Here is an 18,455-nt window from a genome sequence, read left to right as displayed (position 1 = left end):
ACACTCTAAGTAAGAAGTCTGTACGTCTAAGCCATGTCCCCAGATCACCTATTTGATTATACTGGTTCCTTCCTACAAAAACTTTTCAGGGCTGTCTACTGCTTAGCAGGGATCGTCCTATTCTCTTGAGAGAATTAACCCCCTTCGCGATAGCTTCGGTTCTACAACTCCCCTCATCCTGGTACAGACACCATCATGAAGCAGCCACACCAGTTCTGTGTTGTTTCCAAAATGTCACATACACTGCGTGTCCCTGATTTGGTCCCACTGTTCCCTCTACCTAGATGGTCCTACCACCAAAATTTTCACCCTCCTTCAGAGCCTACCTCAAATTGTCACCTCCTCCAAGAAGCCTCCCCAAGCCCTCTAAGAATAAAAGTATGTGTTCCACTTACCACATCTTGCTTTGGACATTCAAAAAACTACACTGGTTTGTCTGGTTTTCTGGAAGGTTATGGCCCATCCAATAAAATAATAAAACTCCCTAACTCAGGACTTAAAAAGATACTCAATTTTCTAAGCTTCACATCTTTGGCTTCTGAAGAAAGGATTCCATTGATCTATCCTCTGAGGAGTTAAAATATTCCATAGGATTAACTGCCCAAACTTTTGGCTCCAAGAATGAATATTTACTAAGAGTACTTTCAAGCACCCTGGCATACAGCCCATCTACTCAAGAACATCACTCCTATAGTGGCCTGCACCCCTGCATTTTTCTTCAGTGTCTCCCACACTATTCTCATCAGATTAAACCATCACCTAGTGCTAACACACACACACACACACACACACACACACACTGAAAAAAACTCTCCTTTGCTCCAGATCATCCTCCTGCCCATTTCTCTTCTCTTATAGAAAAACTTCTCCAAACTTCTGTCCTCTCTTGACCCACACACACCTCCATCCACGAAAGCTGCACTTGTCAAGGGGACCAAAGACCAACATGTTGCAAACACAGTAGTTGCTTCCCAGGCTCCTCTTGCTTGATATCTGAGCAGTAATGGATATAATTGGTCACAGCAGCACCCACCCCCCCAAACTCCTTCTTTGCTTGTCTTTTGGACACAACTTCTTCTTTCTTCTCCTTCCCCACTGGCTGCTCTGTTCCAGGCTCCTCTTGCTGGACCCTCTACTTTCCTGACTTTAAATACTGGAGGAAACCAAGGCTCAGTCTCTGGACCTTCCTCTTCTCTATCTGCCCTTTGTTCCCAGGAGGGCACGCCTAGCCTCCTAGCCTTAAACACCAGGTATAAACTGAGGATGCCCAGACTTGTACCTCCAGTCCAGACTTCTCCCAACCATCTAGACTCATCCAACAGTCTCAAAATTAGTATGTCTAAGATGAAATTCTTGACACATGCTCCCCACCATACTGCTCCTCTTTGCCAGTCTTTCTTATCTCATAAAGCCAAGGTTCTGCTCTATCAGTTACTTATACCACAACCCTTGGAGGTGTCCTGGCCTCTTTTTCTCTCAGATGCCCCATCCACTTCATCAGTACAACCTCCTAGAAACACCTTCAAGATCTCTGCAGAAGCTGTTCCTACAAGTCACTCCTGCTTTTACTACTACTACTATCACTACTAATAGCACCACCACCACCACCCACTCCTCTTCCTCCGAAAGTCCATGCTACCAGCATCTCTTGCTTGGACCCTTGTAAGTGTCCTAACCAGGCTCCTTGCTGCCGCTCTTGCCCCGTCCCACTGCCAGAGTCTATTTTCCACATAGATGCATAAAAACCTTCAGAAATATAAATAGCCCTGCTCTTCCTAGGACCTCTAAATTCTTATGTTCCTTAGTTCCTTAGAATAAAATTGAACATCCTGCCCGAGGCCTTCAAGTCCCCATGTGGTCTGGGGCCCCCACTACCTTACAGATCTCACCCTCTGGCACCTGCTCTTGCCTCATTCATCTCCCTACCACTTCTCCAACACTGCTCCCGCCTCAGAGCATTTTCCATATTTTCCCTGCCTGGATATTCACAAAGCCGAGCCCGTACCCCATTCGGGACTCTGCTCCAATGTCACCGGATCAGAAAGTCCACTCCTGGCACCCTCTGTGAATCAAACTCTCCATCAGGATCTAGCCCCCTTTACCCTACTGCATTCTTTTTTGTGGGATTCCTTGTCCCTCTGCTAAAATACCAACTTCATAAGAGCGGAGACTTGCTTATTTTGTTCATGGCTGTTCCCCTTAGCACAGGGCCTGGCACATGGCAGATGCCTGATACATTTTTATTGGATGAATAAATGAATTATCACTGGATGGTCAAAATATAACTATATGATTTTACGCATTATAAGAAAAACCATGACAACATTGGAAAGGAATAAAAAAAAAACTCGGCTGAATTACATTCTTTTAAGATAATAAGTCTTGACTAAGAGCTTGTAATGCAGAGAGAGGCATACTTACTTCCTGATCACCATCTTAGACTCTGATGAACTGGGGCTTTCATCCTCTTCACAGTTTGGGCTTGCCAGGTTTCCATACCTTACAGATCAAAACAAAAATACCCACTCAGTGGGGTTGGAAAGCAACTCTATTCCATTGCAAACACGAGATAACCGTTACACTTTTCAGGAGTAATTACGAAATGAAATATTTATGCAATAGCATCAAAAACTGATGTTGCTGGGATTTACTTATTGGGCATATGGATACTCTAACCAAAAACAGTGATTTAACAATGAATTGCACTACTTAAAACTTTCTCTTAATATTTAACATCTCTTTGAAATTCTTTGGAAGAACTTAGGCTTTTCCTCTCAGAGGGAGGGTCAGGTGTCACATTCAGCAAAGACGGCAGATTCCTTGTGGACTGGAGACACAGCCCTCTGCTCCATCTACTGAAGGACCTCGTGGCCCTGCCTGTGCCTTGTGCCACCTTCACACTCGTACCACCACACGTGCCCCGTAACGACTCCCTGCTATGCTCATGAGTCTGGTCTCCTCGAGGAGAAGTCCTTGAGGAGAAGGGTTACGGAAGTAATTCTGGACCCTCCAGGAAAGGCTGAGAGAAGGGCTGAAGAAGAGAATTTTTATGCAACCAGGAGAAGAGCCAGGGAACCAGGGAAGGGGACCCAGGGGGACAACTTTTTAGAAAGTGACAGGTGCCTCACAATTTTTTAATTTGTCTCATTATAAGCTCAAAATTTACTAAATAACGAATCAGTCCCTAATTACAGTTAGCTGTCCTTCCCACTCCATATGTAAGCAAGACTCTTTTGTATAAATATATCACATTTTGTTTGGTTCCAAATGTACACTTTAAATTCTGGAGGAGTAGGCTTTTCAGTAACTCACAACAAATGCCCTATTTCTGCAGTTCCTCTCTTCCCCTCAATGAAGACGCCAGAGATTTCTTGGCACTTCACAAGCTGGTACTCTGTCCCAAAGTTTTGATAAGAGAAATTCTATAATTGGTAGGTTTACATTTTTAAAGAGGACACTTTTGTCCTCTACTAATGGGATTAAAGGCCCCAGTACCCTTATGTTCCTTGTTCCTAGGATTTACAAATCCTTTAAAAATAAAAGCCCACCATCTGGTTTGACCGAATGCCAGCCCATCTGGTCTCCCTATCACCCTATCCTGGTAGGTTCCAGTCTGCACCCTTAGGCATTGGCCCCCCTCCCCTGCACCTGTTCCTTTCTCGAGCTCATCAGCCTTATGGACTTCTTGGCCTCCTGAACATATTTTCCACAGGCCTCCACCCTCCCTAGCCCTCTTCATTCTGTCTGCACCTGCTATTCAGAGGGCTTCCAGGGCCACCCTTTGCTTTTCCTGAGATAAGAACTTAGATTAAGATGTATTCAGCCCCATATGAGCAAGGCAGGGATGGGAAATGAGATTTCTCCTAAACAAACAGATTTTTTGGCTCTCTCCGTGGCCACCATCAGAGTGAACCATGTACGCATCTTCTCTCACAACAGACTTTGTGGTTTATTGAAGTAGGAAAGATCAGGGCGGGTGAAGAACAGGGCTCTGGGACGGCCACCGTAGCTTCCACCTATCTGACTAGAGAGATCCACAAATTCTTCTCCCGCCAGCCCTCCGGGACTAAATGTGGGACTGAATCTTTGTTTTTTGTCATATTCTATCTTAGTTCATTAATTCTCTCTGGTTATCTGTGAAATACCGCATCTTTTATATTCCAACTGAAGCTACGAGAGACACAAAGGGAAAGATCCGCTCCTGGTATTTCTCTTTTTCGAGCTCTTTGTACTAAAAATGTCCTGATCTTCCTCTTCTTTGTCTTCACTGTAGCTTCTCATACTTCGCTGCTCTTTTTCTACATTTTTCAGACTCAGGGCCAAGCTGCCGGTTGGAATGACGTGAGCACCTATCACGGGTCCCCTTTGAGAATGCGATGCCACAGGTCCAGTCAGATGGCGTCAAGAAGGACTAAGCAACTCACACAGGTGAGTGATGGTAGCTCTCATTAATTAACCTGGTACCATCTGCTCAGAACGTGTGCGCAGAAGACCCCATGGATATTTCTCTCAGCCATCAGTGTGTCTACAGATTCCTTATCAGGACCCGAATGACTGGTTGACAATACTCTGGAGACCAATGAGGACCATCACTAAGAAGGTAAACCACGTGTGAAGCGTGCCATAGTCCAGGGGCCCAGGCTGTTCTCCATCTCGTCCACCAGGAAATCCTTTGGGCTCTGCCTTTATAACGTACCCTGAATCCAAACACTTCTCATCACTTCCATCCTGGCTTTGGTCTAGATCACTTCCATCCACCACCTTTGGTCTAGATCAAGGCCAAAGCCACCTAACCAGTCTCTTGGATCCAGCCCAGCTACCACAGCAATCCTGTTCAACATAAACCACATCCCATCATTGCTCTGCTCAGAACCCTCCTGTGGCTCCCGTCTTACTCTGAAGAAAGGCCAAAGTCACACCTGCCTCACAGGGCCCAAAAGGACTTGCTCTGATTCCTCTGACCTTGCCTCCTACACCCGCTCACTTTTCCTCAGCCTCACTGGCCTCCCTGCTGCTCCACTCACACCAGCCATCCTCCTGCCTCAGAATCTCTGCGCTCACTGGGGCCCTTCCCCCCATCCCCCATGCCAACAGCTCCCTCCCTCAGCTCCTGTGGGTCTCTGCTCCAGTGTCACTTTATCAGTGAGGCCTCCCCTGTCCACCCCATAACACTGCTTTATTTTCTTTCACAGTCTTCTGTGGAGACTGTGTAACCTAGCTATTGTGTTAATTGTCCATTGGAACATAAACTCCAGGAGAACAGGATTTCTGTCTCTTTTGCTCACTGCTCTTTAGTGCTTCAAATGGCGCTGGGCTCCCATGAGGCAGGCTGATGGCTACTTGTTTGGGGGCAAATGAATCGTCTGGTGGGGCTCCCCAAGCAGACATGAAAACAGACCTCTCGACTACGAGGCTACTCAACTGCTCTGTTGCTACAAAGGCACCATCTGGCTTTTTGTCTTAACCTGTCCATACCTTCATTCCTAAATGTCTAGGATCATAAAAAGCTTTAGGACAGCTGTGACCATTCCAAAAATCTAAAATTGAAATGCAAAAGAAATAAAGTTCTAAGATCTTAAAGCTAAGATCTTAAAAGTATAAGCAGTACAAAAAGACAAGAGAAAAACGCATACACAGTTTTACAAAGGAGACCTTCAGAAGCGAGATAAAATTAAAGAGGCTATAACCCTCTGGAATTTTATGCGGAGGGGATGATTATTTGCCCCTGCACTTTTTTTTTTTTTTTTTTTTTTTTTATCATTAAAGGGAATTAACGCCTTACAGAAAAGAAACTAGACCCACACTGGAATCAAGAACTCTTTAATGTTCAAGCTAGGTCATTTGAGAGTTAGTTTTACTAGATTAAGAGCGTTTCTTTGATGTTTCCTGGACCCTCTCATAGCTTCCAATCAAAAACCAAAGTCAAGTTCAATTCATTTACTCCAGGGGAGTAAATAAAAGGGGTGTGTGTGTGTTTAATTAATGGCACTAGAATAGCTACAGACAAACCTGTCAACAATGTCACCTCCAATTTCTGCAAAGTCTCCCTAGGATTTAAGATCAAAGCTTCAACCTCTTAAGAAGGCTTGCCAACAAGAAACTGGCCTTCTTTAAATGGGAACTCATAAAACTTAAATTAAAATACAAATTGTCAGAACGACTTTTGACATGGTTTTCCCTGTATCACAAGGCGAAAGAAAGATTTACAGATGCCTCTTAAAGTACAGTCTTAAGCAATTATTTACTGCGGCCTAAAAATTACAAGAAAAAAAAAACCCATAATGTTTAACTGGTTGCTGACATTTAAACAGGAAACAGTTATTTCCAGAGGGGACAGATAGTATTGTTTGGAGCCTATCTGAACAAATGAAATGTTTAATATGTGTTTGAAGAGGGGACAGAAGCATTTGTGGTTCAAAGAAATCCTAAGATAAAGTTGTCCTCAGGGACAGTCTTTCTGGTAGGATGCACTTTCTAATTTTCGCTCCATAACAGAAAAGTCTCGGTAATACCAGACCAGGATGGGGATAATGCTGAAGAACTTTTCAGGCTCCACTGGATTCCAGCAAGTGACCCAATAATAATGGCAGATAATACTGGAGCCTTCCCACACGCCAGGTACCATGCTAAGCACTCTATATGGATTGTTTCATTTAATTCCCACAATAATCCTCCATGCTGCTGCTATTATTATTATTATTATTATTATTATTATTCATACTTCGCAAATGAGAAAACCAGGCCCAGAGAGCTGAGGTAATTGGCCCTCGAAGACACAGCTACTAAGTGAAGCAGAGATTTGAACTGTGACAGACTCTAGAACCCAGTCTCTGAGTCACTACCAGAATACACAAGCTAGAGTTATCTTATTGATTTTATGTCTCCAGTGCACCATTCTTTGAGGTCAGAAACCTCGGGATTTTCATTCATTTCCCCAATCATTCATCTTTTTACTCATTCAGTCTTCATTCAATGAGTATTTGTTAAGGCCTATGTTCAGACACTATTCTCAGCACTGGGGATACGGCCCCTGTTTTCATGGAGCATACCTGTAGTGAGGGGAGGTAGACAATAAAATAATAATAATAAGTCAGAAAGTGAAAAGTACAGTGGAAAAAATTAAAGCAGGCAGGGGTGATCAGACATTAGAGGGTCAGAGGTGGCTACTTCACACAAGGTATTCAGAGAAGGCCCAATGTGAATTTGACAATGATGTGAAATCCTCCAGAAGGTGAGGGAATGGGCCCTACAGATTTCTAAGGAGTCTTCCAGGCAGAGTGGGGAGCCATGGCAGAATGGTGTGTTTGAGAAACATCAAGAAAGCCATGGAGTAAGGAGCAAAGGGAGTAAGTAAGGGGAGAGAAGGAGATGAGGCACAGAGGTCATAGGGACAGATCATGAGGGCTTGATAGGCCATGGTAGGGGATATACTCGCTGCTCTGTCCCCTGAGCCAGGAATGGAGCCTGTTCTTAGCAGACACTCAACAAACATTTGCTAAATGATTGAATTAATACCATTGATCGCTGTAAATGAAGGAAAGGCTGGGGAGGGAAGAGAAGGGAAGAAGCAGCTTACTGGGGGTGGATGAAAGAACAGAGAGGAAGAAGGAAAGGGAAGAGAGACCTCACATGAAGCTGCTGACTCAAGGGCCTCTGGGAGTCTTTGCTCTTCTAATAAACCCCAGCCCATGAGCGTCCAAGGCGTTTTTCTTTAACTGACCCACAGGAACACAGGTCAGGTATGAGAAAAATGTTCAGAAGCTGACCTTGACTCAGGAGAATGATACGGGTGAAATAGCCAACAGATGTCTGGAACACCAAGGAAGCTTTGATTATGACTGTGGACTGTATCCCATAGATCAGTAAGAGGGTTGTTTTTAATCACTCTAAATAATATCTTTCACTGTAGGCACTTCTCCACCCAAATCTGACCTCAAAAGTGGGTCACTGCCACCAAGCCTACCTTGGAAAGGTCTTGTTACCACCATGGAGCTGGTTATTCAAAGAGAAGATAAAGGTCAAAGACAACAAGGCAAAAACTCTGTTTTCTTACAAGGGACCAGTTATGCTGAGCAGAGAAGCCAGCAATGTGCTTTCCACTCATAAGAGCTGGTTCTCCAGGCACTTTTACCATGATTAGAAAAAGCTAGGGGCGCCTGGGTGTCTTAGTCATTTGGGTGTCAGTCACGACCTCTCGGTTTGTGAGTTCAAGCCCCACGTCCGGCTCTGTGCTGGAGCCTGCTTCGGATTCTGTGTCTCCCTCTCTCTCTGCCCCTCTCCCACTCGTGCTCTTTCTCTCTCAAAAATAAACATTAAAAAAATTAAAAGAAAAAGCTAGAAGCCACAGAAACAGCTGCTGTCCTCCCCTCTAGGCTTTTGCTGTGAAGGGCCCTCCATCCTCGTTACCCTTCGATTCTCCACATTTGCTCCAGAGCAGTCCCTGGCAGTTAAGGCCACATTAACAGCAAAAAGTACTTAGCATTTCTGTTGCACTTCACAGTTACAAAATGCTCCACGGTTATAAAATTTTCCCCTAACCCCAACCCACAACTGTCTGAAGAGGGGACCAAAAGGACAAAGGTTTTATAATCCCTGTTCTTCCAGAGAAAGAAAACCAAAAGGTCTATAATTTGTTCCCATCCAAATTTAAGATTAGTTCTTAAGTGTGATGGGTTTCACACCCTTGCTGTAAGGTGTCTTCTATTTTCCGTTCCAAGACCTTGTCATCAATTTCTCCTCTCTCATCCATTTTCTGCCACCACAGCTTGGCGCCTCCTCAGTGTCTCCTCCCTCCACTTCTGGAGGGTAGCAGTTGTGAACAATCAACTGTGAATGCGTCTTGCTAGCACGCTGCCCGGGCCGTAGCCGCAATGAAGGACAGCAGAAGAAACAGGGTTGGGTCTGGGGTAGGGAACAGGCAACATTCTGACAACCACAGAGTCTGTCAAGCGGGTTGAGATTTGTCTCAGGTTCAAGATGAATTAATACATCCTTAACAAATCAGTACAAGGCTGTAGCTCACAACCCAACCACAAAAAGGTGCTATCGCGAAGCTCGTCAAGAACCTTACAAAATGTGCTGTGTAAAACCTCATACACTGAGTATGAGGGTAGGACTGTGGTATCTCATCATTTTTAGGACTACTTTTCTCCCCTATGCTTACAAAAACTCAATATAGCACTGATTTACATGTCATTCCCAAGGGCTAAGTTTTCTCCCACACACGCATGCATACACACACACACGTAAAAAAAAAAAAAAAAAAAAAAAAAAAAAAATCAAATAAGAGAAAAGTGATAAGAAAAACATGAAACTAATTCAAAAACACTCCTTTTTAGTTTTAAAGATTCAGATATACCTTTTTTAAACCATTAAATTTACTTTAATGACATTAATGAATGTAATTTTCAGAACCATACTTCTCTGCCCCATCATGATATACGGTAGGAGCACTGCCCTCCCCTGACTCCTAATGGCCACCTACGTGTCATGTGCCATCACCCATGCTCAGGAGCCTTTGCCTGGAGGGCCCCTGGATGAACTTGTGGAAGTTTGGGAATCCCTAAACCATATGCAAAATTTGGTGATGTGCTTTTTTTCTATATGGATGATGATCCATAGTTTCTAGCAGGTTCCTAAACGGGTTTGTGATCAATCTCTCCCACCAACTGCTAGAAAATGGTCAAGACCACTGCTTTCAATTATCAAAGCTGGATTGAAAACCAGAATACATTCCATTTACCACTCAGGATATATGTACCCTGCCTTTCAGGGGTTTTTTTTGGCAGTTTTATTTTGTGGTTTCCAAACAAATGCACATTAAAAAAAAATCTGCTGAGCAATTTGGCATCCTTTTCTACAAAAGAAAGATAACTGTGTGTCCTCCCTCTCTTGGCCAAGTGACATTAAAAAAAAAAAAAAAGGTACTTCATAGAAACATTTTGATCTCATTTCAAGAAAAGAAAGCTAGCCTGGTTCGGATATGACCTGAGGTGAAGTCTTTGACAGCATCCCTTCAGGGTCTACTTTAACAGAACCATCACTTCCAGCCCATTAAGCTAGGGTTCTACAATCACCACACGTTCCCACAGAGAATTCCCACAGTGCTGCTGGGTGAAAGTTGGGCCCATTTGGCAAAAATAAATAAGGATTTACTAAAGACAACCAACCCAGCAAGGAAGAGAACTTACTTCCATTTTCCCTCAAGTGATTAGGGTTGGATGTAATTCTAAAACAATACCAAATGAAATTTTTCTGGTTAACATAATGCTAGGGCATAGCTACAGAGAGAAAAGAGTAAGTGTTTGTCATGTTGAGGCTAAGCCCTGTCTTTTGTTTCCTGCCATGCTTCCCAGAGCTGAGCAGGTGAGCCATGGCTGATCAGGGCACGATGTCCTGCACAGAACAAAGCTGAAGGTGAATGAGCATGTGACCCTCACTTCCTTGAGCAGCCTGTGACCATTCGATGTCTGGAGTCAATCTCCCTGACAAGAACTCCTTATTTTTATCAAATTGTGAACAACTTCTCTACTAGACCAAAAAATTTTATTGATGTTGTATTAGTTTTCTATTGCTGCCACAATGAATTACTACAAACTCCGTGGCTTACACATAAATTGATTAGTTTATAATTACATAGATCAGAAATCCAACACACAGTGTCAGCAAGACTGTGCTCCTTTCTGGAGGCTCTAGAAGAGAATTCATTCAGTTGTCTTTTCTAGCTTCCAGAGGCTGCCTCAAGTCCTTGGCTCATTGTCCCCTTCTTCCACCTCCAAAGCCAGCAGCATGGCATCTATCTGACCCTGTTCCCATCCTCACAGCTTTTTCTCTGATTCTCTCTTTTGCCTACCTTTCACTTTTAAGGACCGTTGTGATTACATTCGAGCGACCCAGATAATCCCAGATGATGTCTTTATTTTTAGGTCAGCTAATTAGCAATCTTAATTCTGCTTTGCCTGGAACCCAACATATTCATATTTCAAGGATTAATCCTGGACATCTTGCGGGGTGGGGGTTGGGGGGGTCGGGCATCATTCTGCCTGCCATGGGTGGGTATGTAAATTATTACAAATGTTATATCTTCTATCATTTTATGAGGTAAATTGTTTTTCTCCACCTGATAAAGCATGAACCAGCAAGAGCACAGGACTTTTCAAGAAGGATGTTTTCAATGCTCTTTTCAATGTCAGAAGCACTGATACCCAGAGATTCTCAAAGCCCTTGTTATAATCCTCTTTTCTTCCATAAAATATTTGTATCTTCCTAATAGTCACAAGAAATAAGATCTAAGTCCATTTTACCTTCCAGAAAACTGTCTTTATTTTTTTAAACCCATGACACCTATACCATCCAAGAGTTTTCTTGCCTATGGGGCCATCAACATTCAAATCTAGAGAAAATCTGTTTAAACTCATGTGCTATAACACAAATCTAAGAAATGACTTTCATTTTCTAAGAAATTCTCACCATAGCAGGATATCCAGTATGTCTGTATTTTAAGCTGAGAAAGGAAACAAAGGAATGCTAGGATTTCCTGAAAGCTTTCCTACTATATGAATGGGATGAGCATGCCGCAGCCAACTGACCAATAAATCTCAACTTTTTCATGGATGGTAGGACAAAAGACTCAATAGGTGAGCCGCTGGATTTGTTTCCACTTGATTTTGTGGTGAGTTGGAGAGGGGAGTTACTAAAGTAAATTAAGAGAATGGTATGGCCTATGTAAGTGGCAGAAGTTAGATTTAAATAACTTTCAAAAGAAACAAAAGTGTGGGAAAAATCATGCTATGAGTTTAAGAGTGACATTTAAGTGTTACTGCTGTAAGAGACCAGCACCTGGCATTGAGCTATGGTGACCACTGTTAAGATGCTGTGAGGCCCTCGTCTAAGGTTAGATTCTAGAATTTGCTCCTAAGAACTCTCTGCTCACAACCCTCTGTACTTGGACCTGAAAGAGCAGAGGGAAGATATTATAAAATTTGCTTCCCACTAAAAGAGAAGGAAGTAATGGAAACTCATGAGCACTGCATACCAGTGAGATCTAGGAATCTTGGGCAAGTGCATAGTCTAATTCCAGAACTAAATTAAAAAATTATTTTTAAATGAGGTTTAACATCTCAAAATACTTACCCAGGTTCTCATGCTAAGAAAGCATTTGAGAGCTGAATGTATTGTGTTACGAGCTTTTGAAAGAAGGTTTACTATGACCACCTCACAGCTTCTAGGGGAAAAAAAGATTTTTCTTAAAAGTGTACATGCACTCAAGAAAATGAGAATAAAGCCACAAAGGGGAAGAAAATATTTTCAAAAGACATATATGATAAAGAACTACTATCCAAAATATACAAAAACTCTTAAAATTCAACAGTAAGAAATTGCACAACATTATTTAAAAATGGGCAAAAAGAATTTCCAGTTTCCAGTCCAGCACGTAAAGAGCTTACAAATAGCCACTGCATCCTAACAAGCGAAAAGCTGACGAAACTGGAAAATGAACATCTATTCTCAGATCCATCAGAAAAGTAAGGCCACAGGGCAAACCACTGCTCCTTACTGAAGAGACAGACAGGCAGATACAATGAATCATAACTTATCGGAGCAGAAATCTCCATGGGAACCAGTCCCAGGGTAGGAAAACCTGAATTGTAATTGATGAATTGCTGGAGGTTCAGTGTGGACAAGACTAAGAGAGAGAAACTACAGGGGGACCAAGTCACAGAGAGGCTGCCACACTTTGGTGAGTTTTACCTCCACGAACTTGAACAGCTTCCCATGAAAATATCAGAGAAATGTCTCCTGGTACTTCTAACATGGGAAGGTGAAAAGGAACCATCTTGAAATACACCAGAGTACTTCGTTCATAAGAACACCTGCTCTCAGTAAAACAATTTTACCAGAGCCTCATCTACCCAGGGAAAGGAAAATAGGCCTTCTCTAGCCTTAGTTGCTAGCTGGTAAGTTGTTTAGTTGCTTTTTCTCATTATACCTGAGGCAGGTACTGAGAGCCAAACAGCAAAAATCCATTCTGAGAAAACAAGGTCAGTAGAGAGTCAGGGGTCCAGCCACAGCAGGGGTATATTTTTGGAGTCTAATTCACTTTCCTCTCTCTTTTCTTTCTTTCTTTCTTTCTTTCCTTTCTTTCTTTCTTTCTTTTAAGGAAAACATTAGTTCAGTTCCAAGTCATGTGGGACAGAGGTGAGGGGGGACATTAGTCCAAGGGAGGAACTCATGTAGGAACCCCTCCAGGTCCTGGGGGGGGGGGGTCCTTGCTGAGGGAAATACCCATCTCCAGGTCCCTCCACATTAGTTATCCTTTCCTTAAGGGACAGGAGGAGAAAAAGCAACAAAGCAACTAAGAAGCACTGGTGAAGTTCATGGTCCAGGGGCAGAGGCTCACGGTTAGACTGCACCTAATCATAAAACTATAGAATGCTTCCCTTTCCACCACATTACAAGTACATTATGAAAGATTGATTTCCTTTTACTGGGTACATCATATCCACCTCTCATCAAAATATTACAAGGCATGTTAAAAACAACAACAACAACAAAACCCCATCACATTTTGAAGAGACTGAACAAGCATCAGAACCAGAGTCAGATATAGCAGGAATGGTAGAATTATCAGGTTAGAAATTTCTTTTAACTATGAACAACATGCTAAGGAATTGAATGGAAAAAATAGACAATATACAAGGACAGATGGATAATGTAAGCAGAGAAATGAAAATTTAAAATTTTTTTAAAGAAATGCTAGAAATCAAAACATTGTAACAGAAATGAAGAATGCCTTTTATGGACCCATTAATAGATGGGCATGGCTGAAGAAAGACTCTCTATACTTGAGAATATAAAAATAGATACTTCTAAAACTGAAAAGCAAACCAACAAACAAAAACAAACAATACCCCCTCCCCCAAAAAACAGAATATCAAGCACTATGGGACAATTACAAAAGGTATAATATATGTGTAATGGGAATACCAAATGGAGAAGAAACAGAAATAATATTTGAAGGAATAATGAAGGAATAATAATGAATGCGAATTTCCCCAAATTAATGTCAGACACAAAACCACCAATCCAAGAAGCTCAGAGAACACCAAGAAGAATAAATGCCCAAAATACCACACCTAGGCATATCATATTCAAACTTCAGAAAATCAAGACAAAGAAAAATCTTGAAAAAAGCCACAGCAAACAAAATAAAACAAAAAACACTTAACCTATAAGGGAACAAAAATCAGAATTATATCCAATTCTTCTCAGAGGCTAAGCAAGAAGAAAGTGAATGGAAATATTTAACATGTTGAGAGAAAACCCCACCAACCTAGAATTCTGTACTCTTCAAAACTATCCTTCAAAAGTGAAGGAGAAATAAAACTTTCTCAAATGAACAAAAACAAAAATTGAGGGAATTTTTAGCCAGTAGACCTGCCTTGCAAGAAATGTTAAAAGAAGTTCCTCAGAGAGAAGGAACATGATATAGGTCAGAAATTCACAGCTACATAAAATTCACACAAGGAAAAGCAGACACTCTGAATAGACCTATATTAAAGAAACTGAATCAATAATCAATATCCTTCCAAAACAGAAAGCATCAGGTCCAGATGGGTTCACTGGTAAAGTCTACCAACATTTAAGGAAGAAATTATATCAATCTCTAAAACATCTTCCAGAAACCAGGATCAGAGGGACTACTTCCTAACTCATTCTATAATGAGTTGGCCATTCTATAGGCCAGTATTAACCTAAAACCAAAACTAGACAAAGACATTATATGAAAAGAAAACTACAGACCAGTATCTCTCATGAATATAGATACAAATATTCTCAAAAAATTAACAAATCAAATCCAACAGTGTAAAAAAGAATTACACACCATAACCAAATTGGATTTATTCCAAGTATACAAAACTGGTTCACATTTGAAAACCAGTTAATGTAATCCATAACATCAATAGGTTAATAATAAAAAATCACATGATCGTATCAACAGATACAGAAAAAGTATATGACAAAATCAAACATTCATTTGTGATGAAACTGTCAACAGACTAGGAATAGGGAAAAATTTCCTCAACTTGATAAATAACATCTATAAACATCTACAGGTAACATATTTAACAATGAGAAACTCAAAGCTTTCCCACTAAGATCAGGAACAAGGGAAGATGTCACCTCTCACCACTGGTTTTAAACACTGTACTGGAAATTCTAGCTAATACAAAAAGCAAAAACAAAACCAAGGAAAGGAAGTAAAAGTATACAGATTTGTAAGAAAAAAAAAATAAAACTATCTTTCTTTGCACACTGACATGATTATCTATGTGGAAAATCTTAAAAAATCAACCAAAACCTCTGGGAATGAAAAAGTGATTATAGGGGCGCCTGGGTGGCTCAGTCGGTTAAGTGGCCAACTTCGGCTCAGGTCATGATTTCGTGGTCCGTGAGTTCGAGCCCTGCGTCGGGCTCTGTGCTAACAGCTCAGAGCCTGGAGCCTGTTTCGGATTCTGTGTCTCCCTCTCTCTGACCCTCCCCCGTTCATGTTCTGTCTCTCTCTGTCTCAAAAATAAAAGTAAACGTTAAAAAAATTAAAAAAAAAAAAAGAAAAAGTGATTATAATAAGATTGCAGAATACAAGGTTAACATGCAAGTTAATTGCTTTCCTATATACCAGCAATGAACAAGTGGAATTTGAAATTAAGAACACATTACATTAGCACTTCCCCCAAAATAAAATACCTGTGTATAAATCTTTAAAAAAAAATGCAAAGGATTTTACAATCCTTTACAATCCTAAACTACAAAACTCTTATGAAAGATATCAAAGAAGAACTAAATAAAGAGAGAAATGTTCCATATTCATGGATAGGAAGACTCAATATTGTCAAGATGTCAGTTCTTCCCAACTTGGATCTATAAATTCAACCCATTCTCAATCAAAATCCCAGGAAGTTAATTTGTGGATATTGAGAAATGGATTCTAAAGTTTATTTGGAGAGGCAAAAGACCCAGAACAACCAATTCAATATAGAAGGAGAATAAACAAAGTCTTAGGACTGATGCTACCTGACTTCAAGACTTACTGTATACAACTACAGTAATCAAGACTATATGGTACTGGTGAAAACAAATAGATCAGTGGGGCAGAAGAGAGAACCAGAAATAAACCCACATGAATACAGTCAACTCATCTTCAACAAAGGAGAAAAAGCAATACAATGGAACAGATAGTCTTTTCAACAAATGATGAGTGATAGAAGAACTGGATATCCACATGGAAAAAAAAATTAATCTAGACACAGACCCTACACCTTTCATAAAAATCAACTCAAAATGGATCACAGACCTAAATGTAAAACAAGCTATAAAACTTCTAGACAATTACTTAGGAGAAAACTCAGATGACCTCGGATATAACAATGTCCTTTTATTTCTTTTTTTTAATGTTTAATTTTTGAAAGAAAATGAATACAGGAGTCATGAGCAGTTTGTCCACCATTATATTCAGACAATGGAATGTTACTCAGCACTAAAAAGAAATGAGCTATTAAGCTGTGAAAAGACATGGAAAAGCTTAATTACATGCTACTAAGTGAAAGAAGTCAATCTGAAAAGGCTACATACCATATGATTCCAACTATATGACATTCTGGAAAAGGCAAAACTATGGAGGCAGTGAAAAGATCGGTGATTATCAGGGACTGGAGTGGGGGAAGGGAGAGATGAACAAGCAGAACACTGAGGACTTTTAGGGTAGTGAAACTATTCTGTATGATAGTATAATAATGGATACATGTCATTATACATTTGTTTAAACCCACAGAACATACAACACCAAGTGTGAACCCTAATGTAAACTACGGACTTTGGGCAATAATGATGTGTCAATGATTGTAACAAATGTACCACTCTAGTGGGGGATGTTGACAGTGGGGGTATGTGTGGGGGCAGGAAGTATGTGGAAAATATCTATACTTTCCACAATTTTTGCTATGAACCTTAAACTTCTATAAAAAATATTCTTTAAAAAAAATTTTTTTTAATTTTGTTAAGGTTTCATTTTATATTTTTTGAGAGAGAAAGAGAGAGAGAGACAGAGACAGAGAGAAGCAGAGCATGAGTAGTGGAGGGGCAGAGAGACGGAGACAGAATCTGAAGCAGGCTCCAGGCTCCGAGCTGTCAGCATAGAGCCTGATGCAGAGCTTAAACTCCCAAGCAGTGAGATCATGACTTGAGCCTAAGTTGGACTTACCCGACTGAGCCACCCAGGTGCCCCTATTTAAAAAAAAATTTTTTTTTTTAATATTTATTTATCTTTGAAGGAGAGAGAGAATGTGTGTGTGAGCAGGAAAGGGGCAGAGAGAGAGGGAGACAGAGGATACGAAGCAGGCCCTGCACTGACAGCAGAGAGCCCTATGTGGGGCTCGAACCCACAAATGGTGAGATCATGACCTGCGCCAAAGTCAGACACTTAACTGACCGACCTACCCAGGTGCCTGCCAAAATAGTCTTTTAAAGTACTGCGTTGACAATAATGGTACAAGTCTTTAGATTTGTCTATCCCACTAAATGGGTGCAGATTCTGGGTAATGTTCACTATTGTACCTTCCAACGTAAGGGCTCATGACAGACATGAATAACATATAAAGCATTATTTACTTGTTTACATGGTTCCTAAGTACCTACTGCCACATACCATTCCTCTCTAAGGATTCAGCTGTGAACAAGACAGACATGGTCGCTAAGTAGGGAAGACAGTCAAGAAATGAGAAAGATAAATAAGAAAGATAATTTCAAAAGTATTAAGCTCCATGAAGAAATCAAAACTAACGGTAATCTCCTAAGCACTTAGTAGTTGCCAGCCACTGTACTAAGAACTTCATATTATTCAGCTTAAGCCTCATAATAACCCTATATTAGGGTTATTGTTCATTCTAATGTTAGAGATAAGGAAGCTGAAGCTAGTAAGATAAAGTAACTTGTCCAATGTTGCAGAGCAAGTCAGGAGTGCAAACTGGTATCAAATTCACTTTTGACTCCTGAACCCATTACACTCTATGCTTAGCACATGAATCTCAAAACTAAAAGACGGGAAAATTGCTTTTCCCATAAAGTATCCTAAAACTCTGAAAGGAAATGGAAGCATATTTGGCATTATGACAAAATCTATGGAAACAAAATATTTTCAAGCTTCATATTTTTTTAAGTTTTTATTTTAATTCCAGTTAGTTAACATACAGTGTTATATCAGTTTCCAGTGTACAATACAGTAATTTAACATTTCTATACATCACCCTGTGCTCATCACAAGTGCCCTCCATAATTCCCATCATCTACTTAACTCATTCCCCTTCCCTCTCCCCTCTGGTAATCATCAATTTGTTCTCTACAGTTAAAAGTCTGTTTCTCATTCTCTCTCTCTCTCTCTCTCTCTCTCTCCCACTCTC

At 40.9% G+C, this 18,455-nt stretch overlaps 1 protein-coding gene across 4 annotated transcripts in view; it reads right to left on the bottom strand.

Moving 5' to 3' along the window:
* Positions 1 to 18,455, bottom strand: part of RGL1 (ral guanine nucleotide dissociation stimulator like 1) — a 258,991-nt gene that overhangs the window by 62,980 nt on the left and 177,556 nt on the right. For all 4 annotated transcript variants that reach the window (XM_040446563.1, XM_040446566.1, XM_040446564.1 and 1 more), the window contains one exon: positions 2,422 to 2,499. In XM_040446563.1, the coding sequence (XP_040302497.1) occupies positions 2,422 to 2,499 (78 nt within the window). The remainder of the gene's footprint in view (positions 1 to 2,421; positions 2,500 to 18,455) is intronic.

Source organism: Herpailurus yagouaroundi, unplaced genomic scaffold (genome assembly GCF_014898765.1).
Source record: "Herpailurus yagouaroundi ecotype Mexico unplaced genomic scaffold, PumYag 195, whole genome shotgun sequence".
Taxonomy (NCBI): Eukaryota; Metazoa; Chordata; class Mammalia; order Carnivora; family Felidae; genus Herpailurus; species Herpailurus yagouaroundi.
The sequence above is the reverse complement of the archived record's forward strand: the minus strand, read 5'-3'. Positions and strand labels throughout refer to the sequence as shown.